General features: G+C 37.0%; 1 protein-coding gene across 1 annotated transcript; it reads right to left on the bottom strand.

The window, feature by feature from the left end:
- Positions 1-4,388: 4,388 nt before the first annotated feature.
- On the bottom strand, positions 4,389-13,251 carry LYAR (Ly1 antibody reactive). Its single transcript, XM_079306857.1, has 9 exons — positions 13,216-13,251; positions 12,206-12,373; positions 11,804-11,918; positions 9,803-9,910; positions 8,363-8,446; positions 6,175-6,514; positions 5,805-5,909; positions 4,858-4,943; positions 4,389-4,540 (listed from the first exon to the last, which is right to left on the bottom strand). Exons 2-9 carry the CDS (start codon positions 12,325-12,327, stop codon positions 4,406-4,408), a joined length of 1,095 nt encoding a protein of 364 aa, XP_079162983.1. The 5' UTR covers positions 12,328-12,373; positions 13,216-13,251; the 3' UTR covers positions 4,389-4,405.
- Positions 13,252-13,258: the final 7 nt, after the last annotated feature.

Raw genomic sequence — 13,258 nt, 5'->3', positions numbered from 1 at the left:
AAAAAAAAATAAACACAAAACAAAGCTCTTACATGCTTCATTCATGGCAAAAGTTTTCTTTACCATTGTCCTTCATAGTCCATTACCACTTGCATATTCTCTAGAGTCAAATTTTCATGTGTTTTGTATGGGTATTGTAATTAATTGGACAACAGAGTTAGAAAGAACACTGGCTGAGCAGTAAACTGTCCAAGACAGACAGGAAGAAAAAGATGTTTCCTTTATGAAGACCGAATTCAGCAATTTCAATTTTTGGCTGGAGGATGATGGTAAAATTCCAATTACTATATCTAACTATATCTAACATAATCAGGTCTTTAAGAGCATCAGCTGAGCTCAATTTTTTTCTCCTCATGGAAAACTTACCCAATGCTAACCTCTGGAACCACTTCAGTTGTGAAAGTTCACCAGAAAAGCTGAAACTTGCAAAGGTGTAATACCTGAGCCAGAATTGTAGGATCAAGAAGCAGGAGGAAACATATTTTCATGCTATAACACATGGTAAGAAAGAAGAGTCTAGTAGAAAATCCTTGTCCCACCTCATCCATGGAAAACATGAGCCTTTGTCATGTATGGATACTATACAGTGTCAATAGGTGTGTATTCCTCCTGGAATTCCTTCTCATCAAGAGAAAAGGCCAGCAGAAGGGCAAAAAATCTCAGTATAAAAGTGCACTTTGTGCTTTGTGTTTATACATTAATGGCTGGATGGTGGAAGTTCATTGTGTGACTACTGCAAAGAACAGAATTAAGAAGTAAACCCAGAGTGGTTTGAGCCACCTGCAATGCAGGCACAATTCTGGTTCTCTTTTGTTCAGATTCTTTTTCTTTGTTGCCTAAGTGAGATGTAGTGATCTGGATACTTCCAAATGGATTTCATGCTGCCCCAGAAGAAGATCCCATTATGTTTAAGATCCCATTACGTTTTTTTCTGGTAAACCAAATATACGTGAGTTGAGCTTGATTGTAATTGGGCCTTTTTGTTTGATTGTAATTAGGCTTTTTATACTAATTTTGAGCTAGTGTCTTCTACATAGAAGTTTGAGGAGTTTAATGGGTAGGTAAGCATATAGACACCATTTCTGGTTTTCTGTTACTTTCAAGTAATTTCAGGAACTATAAAACTATTTCTGTTATAATTCAGTATTTTACTTCTGCTGTAGCTCAGGTATGAAGTTGTGTAGCAAGAGCAGTTCCTACTAAAAGATTCTAATGAGAAGAGCAAAATACACAAAAGACTGGACAATTCTAAATCTAGAATAATTTAAAAGGAAAGATAAAAAAAGACGTGTTTGGAAAAGACTAAGATCTGTGATCTGCAGTCTTGAAGAAAAAAGTCTTTTTTCAATCTAAGCAAAAAGCTTGAAGGTTTTTCAGCCTTTGCTTCTGAGAGTATAAAAGCATGAAGCTTCAGGTGCAAAAGGAATTACATCTGAGAATTGCAAAGAAATGCAGTAGATTATAAGGGGCAAAAGGAACAGTATCTTAAAAGTGCAAGGGAAAGTTACTAGTAAAACTTCCTCTTGTTCAAGTGAAATTTAGAATTCAATATAAAGTAACACTTCCTGTAAAAGTACTAATGGGAAACATAATATGCAGCTTTTCTTGGCTGACAGAGCAGAAAAGAAACTTAGAGAATTTATTCGTGTTTTTTTCTTATAGGCTAATCCAGAAGAAAGGAGTACATGTTGAATATATTGACTGAGATATCTTGTAACCTGTGAATACAGCTCAATGTACAGAACAATATGCCTTTTTTCACTTATCTCGCACAAAAAGTTTAATATTTGCTCTCTTATTTCCTTAATAAGGGTGAGTGTTACAGCCTTAAAAGTTTCTGAATGAAATCATATATTGGGTCTCTGTATCCTGTGGTCATCAGCTACGAGCCACTACTCCTGTCGGGCCCTGACTACATTGTCCTGATGCAATTGGATTAGAGCACCAGGTGGGAGGATCAGTTTTCACTGGAGAAAAAACGAACTACTCTAATGCACCAGGACAGTGGAGGGCTGAGCACAACAAATAAGTAGCTGTCCTTTGAAGCTTTTTTTCTTCCAGTGATTAAAGTCTCTGCTTAAGTGCTTATGGTATACTTATAATGAAAGCTACTAGCTTTAAACAATTTTCTAATTTCTTCCTTCCTCACCCTGCCACAAAGACACTCGGTTTTCAATACACAATTTTAGAAAGGAAAAATTTAACAATAAGGTATAATTATGGAGGTATGGTATGCTGTTTAAAAAATCACTAAAATATATTCTGGATTAAAATAATACTGGTAAATATGCTGCTTAATTACTGAACAGAAATTTGAGAGGTCCTGCTAAGGATTCTCAATGATCTGAGAGGGATTATGCTTCCCTCTGAAACAATTATCACCAAATTTGTAATAAATTCCAATCATTACTTGCAAGGAGTAAATTAAAGTCCAGATCTGTTGTAAGGGAAAAAGCCAATTTCAGTCCTCTGAGTATTTTATTAATTGTCTAATGAAAAAACATCAAGTTGCGTTTTTTTTTCCTCTGGAGAGCTGCATGTCAATAATGCAACTATTCATGGACTGAAACAGCATTTGAAGCCTTCTACAATTAGAGGCATATACTCATCTACCAAACTACAATATTCCAAGGAACACCTAGAAAGAAAAATATGCCTACAAAGCATATTGCTCCCCTGCCTCCTCTTTTTGCCAACAGAGCAGGAAAAGGTAATTCCACTGCAGCAACATACACTGAGGTTATACTGTTGTAATTATAACGTACTTGCAACAGACTCCCACTAACAGAGGGAGTCAAATAGAGGCATGCATTAGAGTAATGTCTGCCAAATCATGAGCAAAAAAACTGAACATCAGCTAGTGCTGCCTTACCCTTTACATAGAGAGGGGAAGAATAATTTACAGTCTTTACTACTCCACACAGGCACCACTAACCCAACCATGGCAATGCATGGAGTGCACTGTTTGAACCTTCTAAGAATCACAATAATTAAAGCAGGAAAGAAATACAAGGTCACATCCTACTCTGATAGCTCATCTGCATACTGTGGATTTGATATTCCTTATTTCCAGCTTTGAAGTGATCCATGGTGTTTGAACACTTAGCTTGCTGCTTTGCTTCATTCAGTGATCACTGCAGTAAACCCTGAGCATCACAACTCTGCAATGATAGGAGTCAAGATTCTGGTTATCTGTTAGACTGAATAGAAAGAACTGTTGCATAGCTTCAACAAAAAACTAACATTGAAGAGATCTTCAATTCATTAGATGCTTTCTTGCAATATTTACAGTAAGACAAATATGTACTCAGAAAAACTGAAGCCAGTGTATCACAATTAATTTTATGGTAGGTATTACCTTTAATATATTCAATATTTCTATAAATTCAGATATTTTTACTGGGAAGTTTTATAGAAGTGAATCTGCTTGAAATCACCAAGCAATTTTTAAAAACACCATATGACCAACTGCTTTATAATGCTGTTTATAACAGACCATGTCATAATAGGAAACTTCCTACATGGAAGTAATTTTGCATTCAAGTAAAAACCTGTAAGACTTCAAGTAACTTTCCCCAGGTAGCTCTGTCTCTTACATACCTATAACATTTCTGGCCTAGCTAAATTGTTTTGGTGACAGCAATACTACAGCCTCTTCAAATAATGTACAATTTGTGGATTTATTATGCAATTTCAAAGTGACATGACTCATTACATTAAAGGTTGCACTTTTAAGTAATCTATTTCATCAGTTGATTTTTAGTCCATGCAACCACTTCTACTGAAGTCAGTTGCACTACTAACCAAGACTTTGAGTAGCAAGGCATATGCAGGTAACTCAGTGTTGAGATTTTCACTGCATGTGCAATATTGCATACACAAATCTAACACTTTATTTATGCATTTTACAACACAGAATAAACAGTTTATTAAATGCTGCATACACTATCCACAGTGTGTAAAGTGGGTATCAGTCATACCATTTTAAATTTTAGTATAACAAATCATTTATTCCACAGTGGGTTTTTGAATATGAAAATCCTATTTGCTCTGAAAATAGCTCCTGCAAAAAGCCACACAACTCAGGTACTGAAAAACATTCATGCCTATAAATTATATTAATTATTGGAACAATCTTAATACAGTAGGCCAGCAATTATTTTCAACGCCTCTCAAAACTTGTACCAAAAAATATACATTTTCCATAAATCAAAAAATAAAATATCTGAAAATGTTCTGTGATTAATCTAGAAAAAGGGGAGGAATCCAGTATTAAAAGTTAAATTCTGATTTCACATACACAATTTAAAAATATACCAATGCATAGTATCTGCACAGCTGATGGAAGAGTTTGACTCCATCTGCAAGATTAAAATGCAACAGCTATGAAAAGTATACAAACTGTTTATTTCACAAGTTTCACTTTGTCCTTTAGAACTCTGAATTTGGGATTGTTATTCACTTTCTTATTGAATGTGACTAGGATCTCTTCTTCTGTTTTGTGATGCTCACCAGCTACTGCATAATATTGAGCTATCACCTGCACAAAGACAGAGAAATGGTTTTTAGTCTGTGAAGATTATTCCATTGTAAGCAATAATACATTTACATAACTGCATTAAAAGTGGCATGGAAGCTATTGTGCTATTACTCCTTTGCAGAACTAGCAGTGAATTTCTTGTTTAATTCAGTAAGCAAAAGAGATCCTGCCCTTCAGCTGAATTCTGTTAATTGATATTCCATTAAAAAATGCCAAACTTTTTTGTTTATGCAACCCAGAATTTTCTGATCTTAAGCATTACACAAATAAATTCACAAGACCAAAGGAGATTAAAAAAAACCCATATTATACAGTACCTTTTTTCTTAGTTTTTTAATTGAAATTTCATTGTCTGGAGCCTGTTTCAGAACTGCTTTGATAGTTCCCTTCCAGTTGAATTTACCTAGAAAATAATAAGGTGTACAACATCATTAGTAAAAGGAGGTATTCCATGTCTTCTTCTCTACTAGTAACCAGCCATCACTCTCCTAATTTTGTAATCAGTTTGGCTACCACAAGAGTTGTTACCTTACTGACCCTACAACAGGAAGATGTCTTAAGCATAAAGTAATCAGCTGTTTCTGAATATATAATGGAATAGAGACAAAGAATCAACACAGTACTTGAACAATGAGGGTCAGAATTCTTTTTACTTAACTTCTGCACTTCAGCTATTAAGCAAAAATTCTTAAATAATATGGGAATAGTTAAGATCCTGTACCTTCACACTTAAAGCACAGGCAGCCAAATTTGACCATATCACCTTCAGAGGTAATTAACTGGTGTTTTCCAGATAAATGATCTGTATGTTCAAACATAGAGTGTGTCAGGTGATAGGTAGAAGTAGGTTTTTTGAAGTATAAACCAGGTCCAACATATCTGAAGTCCAATTTATGATTCACAAAAATGGGGATATGAGAGATACCAAGAGGTCTAAGAGTTGTTACCCTTTTTGTTGTGTTGCCTAACATGCATGGCACAGAGGAGACCCATTGAGGGGAAACCTCAGTGTACACTGGAACCAGGCATAGCCAAAGGCTGCCAGCACAGCACAATTAACAAATTAGAGAAATAAGTTGTTATCAGGTGTTAAGTAGCACAGGCTACTTACTCTGGAACAGATGTGTATACTGAATATACACACATTTATGTACACTGAGGTACAATTTATATCATGGCTTGCTACAGAAGCTGTATTTATATCATGCACTAGGACTTTTGCAGAGTAGTTTTGTAATTATCTAAATTATTCTTTTAAGAATACCTTTATCTGCTCCCACATTTTCTTCATTGTCATTGACATTTTCTGTCTCCATGTCTTCTGAAATGCTTTCAGTTTTCATTCTCTTTGTTTTGGTAAGAGGTTCCTCTGAAGATGGAATTGGATAAATATAGATAAGAAAGATTTAAAACTAGAAGTTCTGACATGACTTAAGTTTTTGTTCTTGTAACATTAGTTTGTATTTGCTAAGTGGTTTAGATTTTATAAAAGAAAAGTGTAATCATTGTTAAAAATAATCTGATTTGTATATCTAATGCACTACTTTAAAATTCTACTTAAGTAGTTTATTGAGCTTTGGAATTGAGAAAAGTATCTTCAAAACAAACAAGAATATAAGTTGTATGATGGATACCTCCTACATGTTTATGTTTGCGTTTCTTTACATTTGTATCCTCTTCTGTTTCAATGTGATTGCCATTTCCATTTATTTCAGATTCATCCTCCATGCCCTCTTTTCCTTTCTTGGACTTTTTGCCCTTTTTTACTTCTGCCTGGTTTTCTAATTTCAAATCTTTTTTTTCTTTCTTTTTGCTCTTTTGTCTCTCTTCTTTTCGTTCCCTTTTATTCTTTTTCTTCTCGGTTTTTCCATCTGTAACTCCATTTTCTTCTGCCTTTGTATTTTCCCCAATTTCAGCAGACTGCTGCTCTTCCATCTGTTGTGGTTTGTCTTGTTCTTTGTCACTTGAAATCGTCTGTTGAAAGAAAGATTATTACACTTCTTGCATGCATTTTTTGACATTACAATTTTCCTCTACTAGATCATTAGCAACTGTTGCTCACATGTGACATCACCAGTTACCTGAGAAGCAGCACTAGTGAAATAATGTGCCTGGTGCTTCTTTTAACTTAACAGACTAAGTGCTAATTAAAACCACAGAAGAAATGTTATCTTACACATATGTAATTCCTAGTTAAAGTGTGTCGATTTGGTTTTAAATTATTTGCTAAATGTAATTAAGGAAGTGACAACTCTCTAATTTACACAAGCAAAACTACAGCATATTACAGCAAGATGCAGAACTTATTCCCAAATACACAGCCCTTGAGTAATAACCTCTTTTGCCATCCACTTCCCTGTCTTGGATATGTCTGGGACAACAACTCATTATGGCATGATGCTAAGAAAAATACTCTAATTTGTTTTAATTGATTTTTTTCAACATACTTGGTTTTCTTTTAATGTTCCTAGGCACATAAAGACTTTCTTACAGAACAATTAATGTATTAATGAAAAATTTAATGTTCAATTTAAACTTTAATTTTAATAATTACAAGAGGAATACAAGTACTGAAATGTTAGTGTAGCTATTTAGAAAGAGAATAGATCTTTTTACAAGCAATTTAACACCAATATGTTTTTATAAAGAGTTATTTTAATTAAATATGAATTTTAGTTAAGAATTTCCATTGAGTACACACCCTTCAAGGTATGTATTAAAAATCATATTTTAAGATCTTTTTAAGGCTTCTTAAAGGTAAATTGAAATGATGCTTTATATATTTTACTTTAATGCTATTCTCTGTGGACAGTATAATTGTTTAAATTTCTGTTTAAATAAAAGGTTTTTAGATTGATGACTTTCTTAAAAATTAGTTTAAGTTAAGAGAGAACTGCTTATGACTTTAGTGAAGTTGTATAAAGTCAGTATTAATACTCAAGCAAAACAGTGCACTTCAGTGTCCATAGTTAATGTTATGTTCCTATTCTTTAGTCAATGTGTTTCTTTCTTCCTTTCCTGGTTCTTGTATTTGGATTCCTCAGAAAAACTGCAAATAAACTTAATTGGAATCATCCAATCAGAAACACAAAGCATTTTCAAGAAGGGATTAAAGCCAAAACTGTGCCTATGCTCTTCCTCAAAATAATGTGGAGGAAATGAGAGGAGAGCATCTTTGCATCAACTGAGAAATGAGCTTCTCCAACAGCTTTTGAGTAGCAGCAATAGATACAAACAAACAAAACAACACCCTACCAAACACACTAAGCTAGTAATAAAATACCAAAGAATTAACCTCTGACAGAAGGTCAGTGAGACCACAATTTGGATAAAGAAATGGGAAGAGCTTGTGCCACAAACTGGAGGATCTCTCTCCCCACTGATGAAATAGGTCAACTGTGCACTTATTTCTCATTCCAATACACGTAAATTTGAGACCAATAAAATCTGAAATATGTCTTATTCTGTCTTAGTGTGTACTAAAAGATTGGAACAAAGATAAAGGCAGTGTTTTTTTCCTTTTTTTATGTACTAGTAACATAAATTAGCCTTCTGATTATCATGGCACTAGCATGACACCATGACTAAGTTTTCAATCATAACCTACCCAGTATGAACAACTACTTCTGCCACAGTTTTGTGTGCCACAAATAAACAATTTAGTCAATTACATTGTAATTATTACATTGTAAAACATAATCTACTGGAACTATGGGAGACAGTGTTTCCACTAACATCTACAAAGGGAGTCCAAAAGGTTTTCCTTCAAACACTTTGGAGTTTATTCCCATTTTATAATGTTGTACCTCCAGTTAAACTTACATTTCTGGTTGCTTCTGAGAAAACATCCCACACCTGATCTTGCAAATTGCTGTCATTAATTCTCAAGCTGTTCTTGATCCAATTCTGTGCATAGAAAAAACAACAATAACTGAAAACATGCATCTCTGATTTTCTTTCTTCTTTACCATACCATTGGTTCTTGTGTTTTATTTTCCATTTAAGAATCTAATCACTGCTTTTGACTAAAATCTGGTTAGAGATTACTCCTATCAATCTTTCAAGCCTCCTTGCTAAATTGTTTCATGTAATGTCTAGGTACTGAGTTGTCTGACCAACAGCTTTCCCCGAGTGGTAAATATATAAAAAAGACAATCCTCAAGCTCTTGATACAAATGGTTATGTTAAGGTCCTACCAAATCTTCTGACTGTTCCCATGAGTTAAAACATTAATGATCTGATCTTATTTGTGTACTGGACATATGGTCATGCTCCTAAAGGGATACCTTGATTTACCACAGGAGAGTGTAATTTAAGCAAATATGCCACCACGAGTATTTGAAAGTTGTTTGGGTTATTGCAGGTGTCCCTGATGAAAATGAAAACATAGCAGTAAATTATGCTGTTCACACTATCTGCAAGAGATCAACTTTTAGAAATGTGGAGTTCAATGTTAAATGTAATATAAAGATTTTTTGCATTGCAATGAAAACCCCAGGAAATGTGCATTAGTGAACTGGAACAACTAACTACAAAAACTTTTCATCTTCCATTGCAGTGTATCTTATCAAAAAGAGGCTTCTGGAAAATACCATTTTTCCTGCTCGGAACATTAATTCTGTAGGGAAAAATTCTAACCTTCAGTTTGCTAGCAGCAATTTCAGCACAGCTCTATTAAGTTCTATTTGAGTGCTTTGGAAGCAAGACTGATCTTCTCTCAGCCTCACAGTCTGAGGCACAGAACAGAGAGGGGGAAAAAAGACCAGTTTGTGAGTAATTCTTTACTTTAAATGAGATTCTTTACATCCAGTAAATTCTCCACATCTGTAATTTACTTTGAAGCGTGTAGAGTGGGAGATTCTGTCAGAATACTGAGTAACAGGAAAACTCTCAAAACAGGATCTTGCCTCCAGGAAAAAACAAAGAGAAAGAAATATTTAAAACTAAATCTAAGAATTTGGACTATACAGAAATAGCAAATAGTCAAAAAAGAAAGGTCTTGAAAACAGAACACACCTACATATGGAGATCAAGCTTATAAATTCAGTTTCTGGCTTAACATCCAATTCAATTGGTAAACCAAGAGTCCTTTTAAGCAAATAAATGTATTTTACAACCACTGCCTATTTGAAATTCAGTTATGACACAATATATACAAATGCCCAAATAAACAATTTGGTCCCACCTTTGTTAAAAGAGAGTGGCATTCCCTAAAAAAGTCTAGTTATACATTGATTACTGTAAATGTCTATTAAAACATACCTGAAACTTTACTTTTTTTCTTGGAATGTTATCAAAGGCTCGTATTTGCTCCAGGATGTTCCGCACTTTAGGGCTTATGTTGGGCTTCTTCATTACTTCATGAATTTTCTGAATGAAGTAAAACACAATTAAATCAGCAAAGCATCATAAGGATCAAATAGCACATGTCAGGTGTGCAAGTCTGAAAGACACTGGGCAGAAATCACCCAGCACCCAAAACTAATATAGTCCACTTATAGGAAATGTTCAAAAACCGTGAGAAAAACACTGACCTTTGGTTCTATCATAGCTCATTAAATGTGTCAAAGTTATCTATATAAACATTTATACCTATGTAGTAAGCAGAGGCAAGCAGGACTGCTCACCAGTGCTTTCTGATGAATCAGTTACAAACTTAATAAAAACATTTCAAATGAAACTAACTGTATCAGAAGTTGATAGCATGAAAAAGACTTGCATTATAGAAAAGCAAACTTTTTGGTTTGGAGTTAATTATGAAAAATCAGGTTTACTTTTGATGCCATAGCTGACATGCATTTCTTCTAGCAGCAGTGCCAGCTTCAACAAGCATTAATCCTGTGCTATGGGTGTCAGCAGCAGAGAAGAGAGATTAGACCAGGGCCTCAATGCAGTCCCTAGAACTGCACTGCTGCTTGTGGGAGTAAAAAGGCTCTGGGCTTCTCAGTATCTTAAGAGTGCCGTCAGTGGACACTGTAGAGCCTTCCTGTACTTCTGAAAACCTGATGGCTGGAAGGCTTTGTGAATATTTTAAGACTATCAGAAGAAGGTGTCTGGTAATAATCCCTCATCCTTCTACATAGGAATTACTACCAATGTTCATAAGCAACAGCACTGCTGCCTTTACAAATGCATTCAGTGTTCAATCTCAAGGGCACTCATTCTGACTTTAGTGGCATACATCATATGCTTCAAGAATACATGTAGCTTAGCACCTTGTGCTCTTGTGTTCTACATGATGGAAATCAACAATTCCATGCATAAATGTGACTTGATTTATTACTAATAGGGTTTTAAAGAAGTGTTTGAGGTCTTTCCAAAACCCTCTGAAGGACAGCCATAAGAGTGTAGATTCTTATGTAAGACAGAAATAGTAGGAGATATTTGTATCCATGCTGGAGCTTCTCCTGTTCAACATATTTACAAAATATCTGACAAGAGGACAGAAAATTTTCCCAATGGTATGAAGCTATTCAGGATGAGGACTATGAGGATTCCAGAAAGACCTTAAGAAAATGAGTGACTAGGTAATAAAAAGGTGAAATACATTCAACACAAATTCATGTGAAACAACAAGAAAAGGAAAAGCAACCCTAATTTCACATCTAAAATGGCAGACTTTAGTTGACCATTGGAGCTTAGATAGAAGATCTCTGGGTTAAAATAGCCAATTGCATGAAATGCCAGCACAATGATCATCAGCAGTGAAAAAAAAAACCAAGCCAAAACACCTAACACCAGATTAATTGACCTAAAAAAACCCCAAAAAAAGAGTTAGAAAGGAATAAAGGACACAGAAAACGCAATTATGACACGTAGTAAATCTATGGTGCACTCATGTCTTGAATAGCATTTCACAAGCATACAGTAAAGCGGGAAGATTTTAGAAGACCAAATATATAATTTACATATGAAGAAAACCTGAGCAGAGTAGGACTTTTGAGCCTTGAACAGATTGTGAGAAGGGGAAGGATGCCTGACAGAGGTATACAAAAGCATAAATGGCATGAAAAGGATGGACAACTACCAATGTCTCTCTGCATGCAGTTGGGAACATTACACTGAATCAAACCAGTAAGAGATAGATTCAAAACAAATGACACATTTCTTACCAGGATAAATGCAGACCTACCAAGGAAATGCCAGAAGACAGCTGGGGATATTGGTAAAAACAGATCTCTGGCTTGAACCAGTATAGGCTCTTTTCTGTCTTGGATAATTACAGGCATTAGTTACTGTAGGTGTATACAGTACAAACTGTACCTGAATCCATTCCTGCTGTTTAGCATCTCCTTTGTTAGTTTTGGCTTCAAAGCCTTTCCCACCATATTTCTGGTCTTCGCTTACACACTTCACATGTTCCTTATAGTCGTCACCCCTGAATATAAGAGATTTTTAACCACAGTTCATGAAATGCTTCAAACTATGCAACACTTAGCTAACCAACATGCTGAAGTAATAGATGATTTAATTGAGGGGATCATTTAAACCTTATTACCGCCAATGTTTAAATTATTAAAATGTGATGCACTTAAAGGACATGCTTGTAAGACCACAGATATTTCTGTTATGACACAGCTGTCAGTGAAAATCTCTTTTACTTGTGACAAGAGCGAGCAAATGTGTCTGCAGAGTGAGCAAGGCTATTTCCCATCGTTTACATACCAGAAATCCTTGCCACAATCCATGCAAGACAGGCACTGACAGTTTCTGCAGATGTTCACATGCTTTTCAACCTGTGCTTTCTTCACAGCTTCTCCACATGCATTGCATGTGAAAACTACCATGTTGGTGAGTGGTCAGGAGCCTCTTCCTTCCCACAGAAGCGCAATTCTAGGAATACAAGAAGAAGATTTAACTTAGGGCTTGAAAGAAACACTTGGAGGGGTGAAGCAAAATGCACCAGTGCACCCCCTGACAGACCGTGAGCAGCCTGGTGCTGCACGTGCAAGAGTGCGTTTCACCTGATGCTCTCCACAAAATCGGGAACCAGCAATCCCTGTATCCATCACCCAGACTGGGGAACCAGTAACGCCCGTGTCCATCCCGAAATGCAGAACCAGTAACCCCCGTGTCCATCCCCCAAATGCAGAACCAGTAACGCTCGTACCCACCACCCGAAATGCAGGACCAATAACCCCCGTGTCCACCACCCAAACTGGGGAACCAATAACCCCCGTGTCCATCACCCGAACTGCAGAACCAGCAACCCCCGTACCCATCACCCAACCGCAGAACCAGTAACCCCCGTGTTCATCACCCAACCGCAGAACCAGTAACCCCCGTACCCATCACCCAACTGCAGAACCAGTAACCCCCGTACCCATCACCCAACCGCAGAACCAGTACCGTACCCGCCACCCCAGCCCCGAAACCGGTGACCCCCGTACCGCCCCCCAGGCCGCTATATCGCGCACATCCCCCTGCTTTCCCCTCGGGCCCCGCCGCTCCGTCCCGCTGCCCGCAGCTGCAGACGCGCCTCGGCCGGGCCCCGCCGAGCGCCAGCGCCGGGGGCTGCCCGGCCCACAAGGCGTGGGAAGTCCGGCGGGGCCGCCACCCGCGCTCTTGGGCAGCATGCCCTGCTGTGCTGTGCTGTGTTGTGCTGTGCTGTGCTGTGCTGTGCCGTGCCGTGCCGTGCCGTGCCCCGGCCCCATCCCCACTCCCGCTCCCCTCACCTCAGCGCCGCCGCCCCGCGCGGCACGTGCCGCACGGTCCCGC

Source organism: Erithacus rubecula, assembly GCF_903797595.1.
Source record: "Erithacus rubecula genome assembly, chromosome: 5".
Lineage (NCBI taxonomy): Eukaryota > Metazoa > Chordata > Aves > Passeriformes > Muscicapidae > Erithacus > Erithacus rubecula.
Note: the sequence above shows the minus strand (reverse complement) of the source record. Positions and strands in the feature narration are given on the sequence as shown.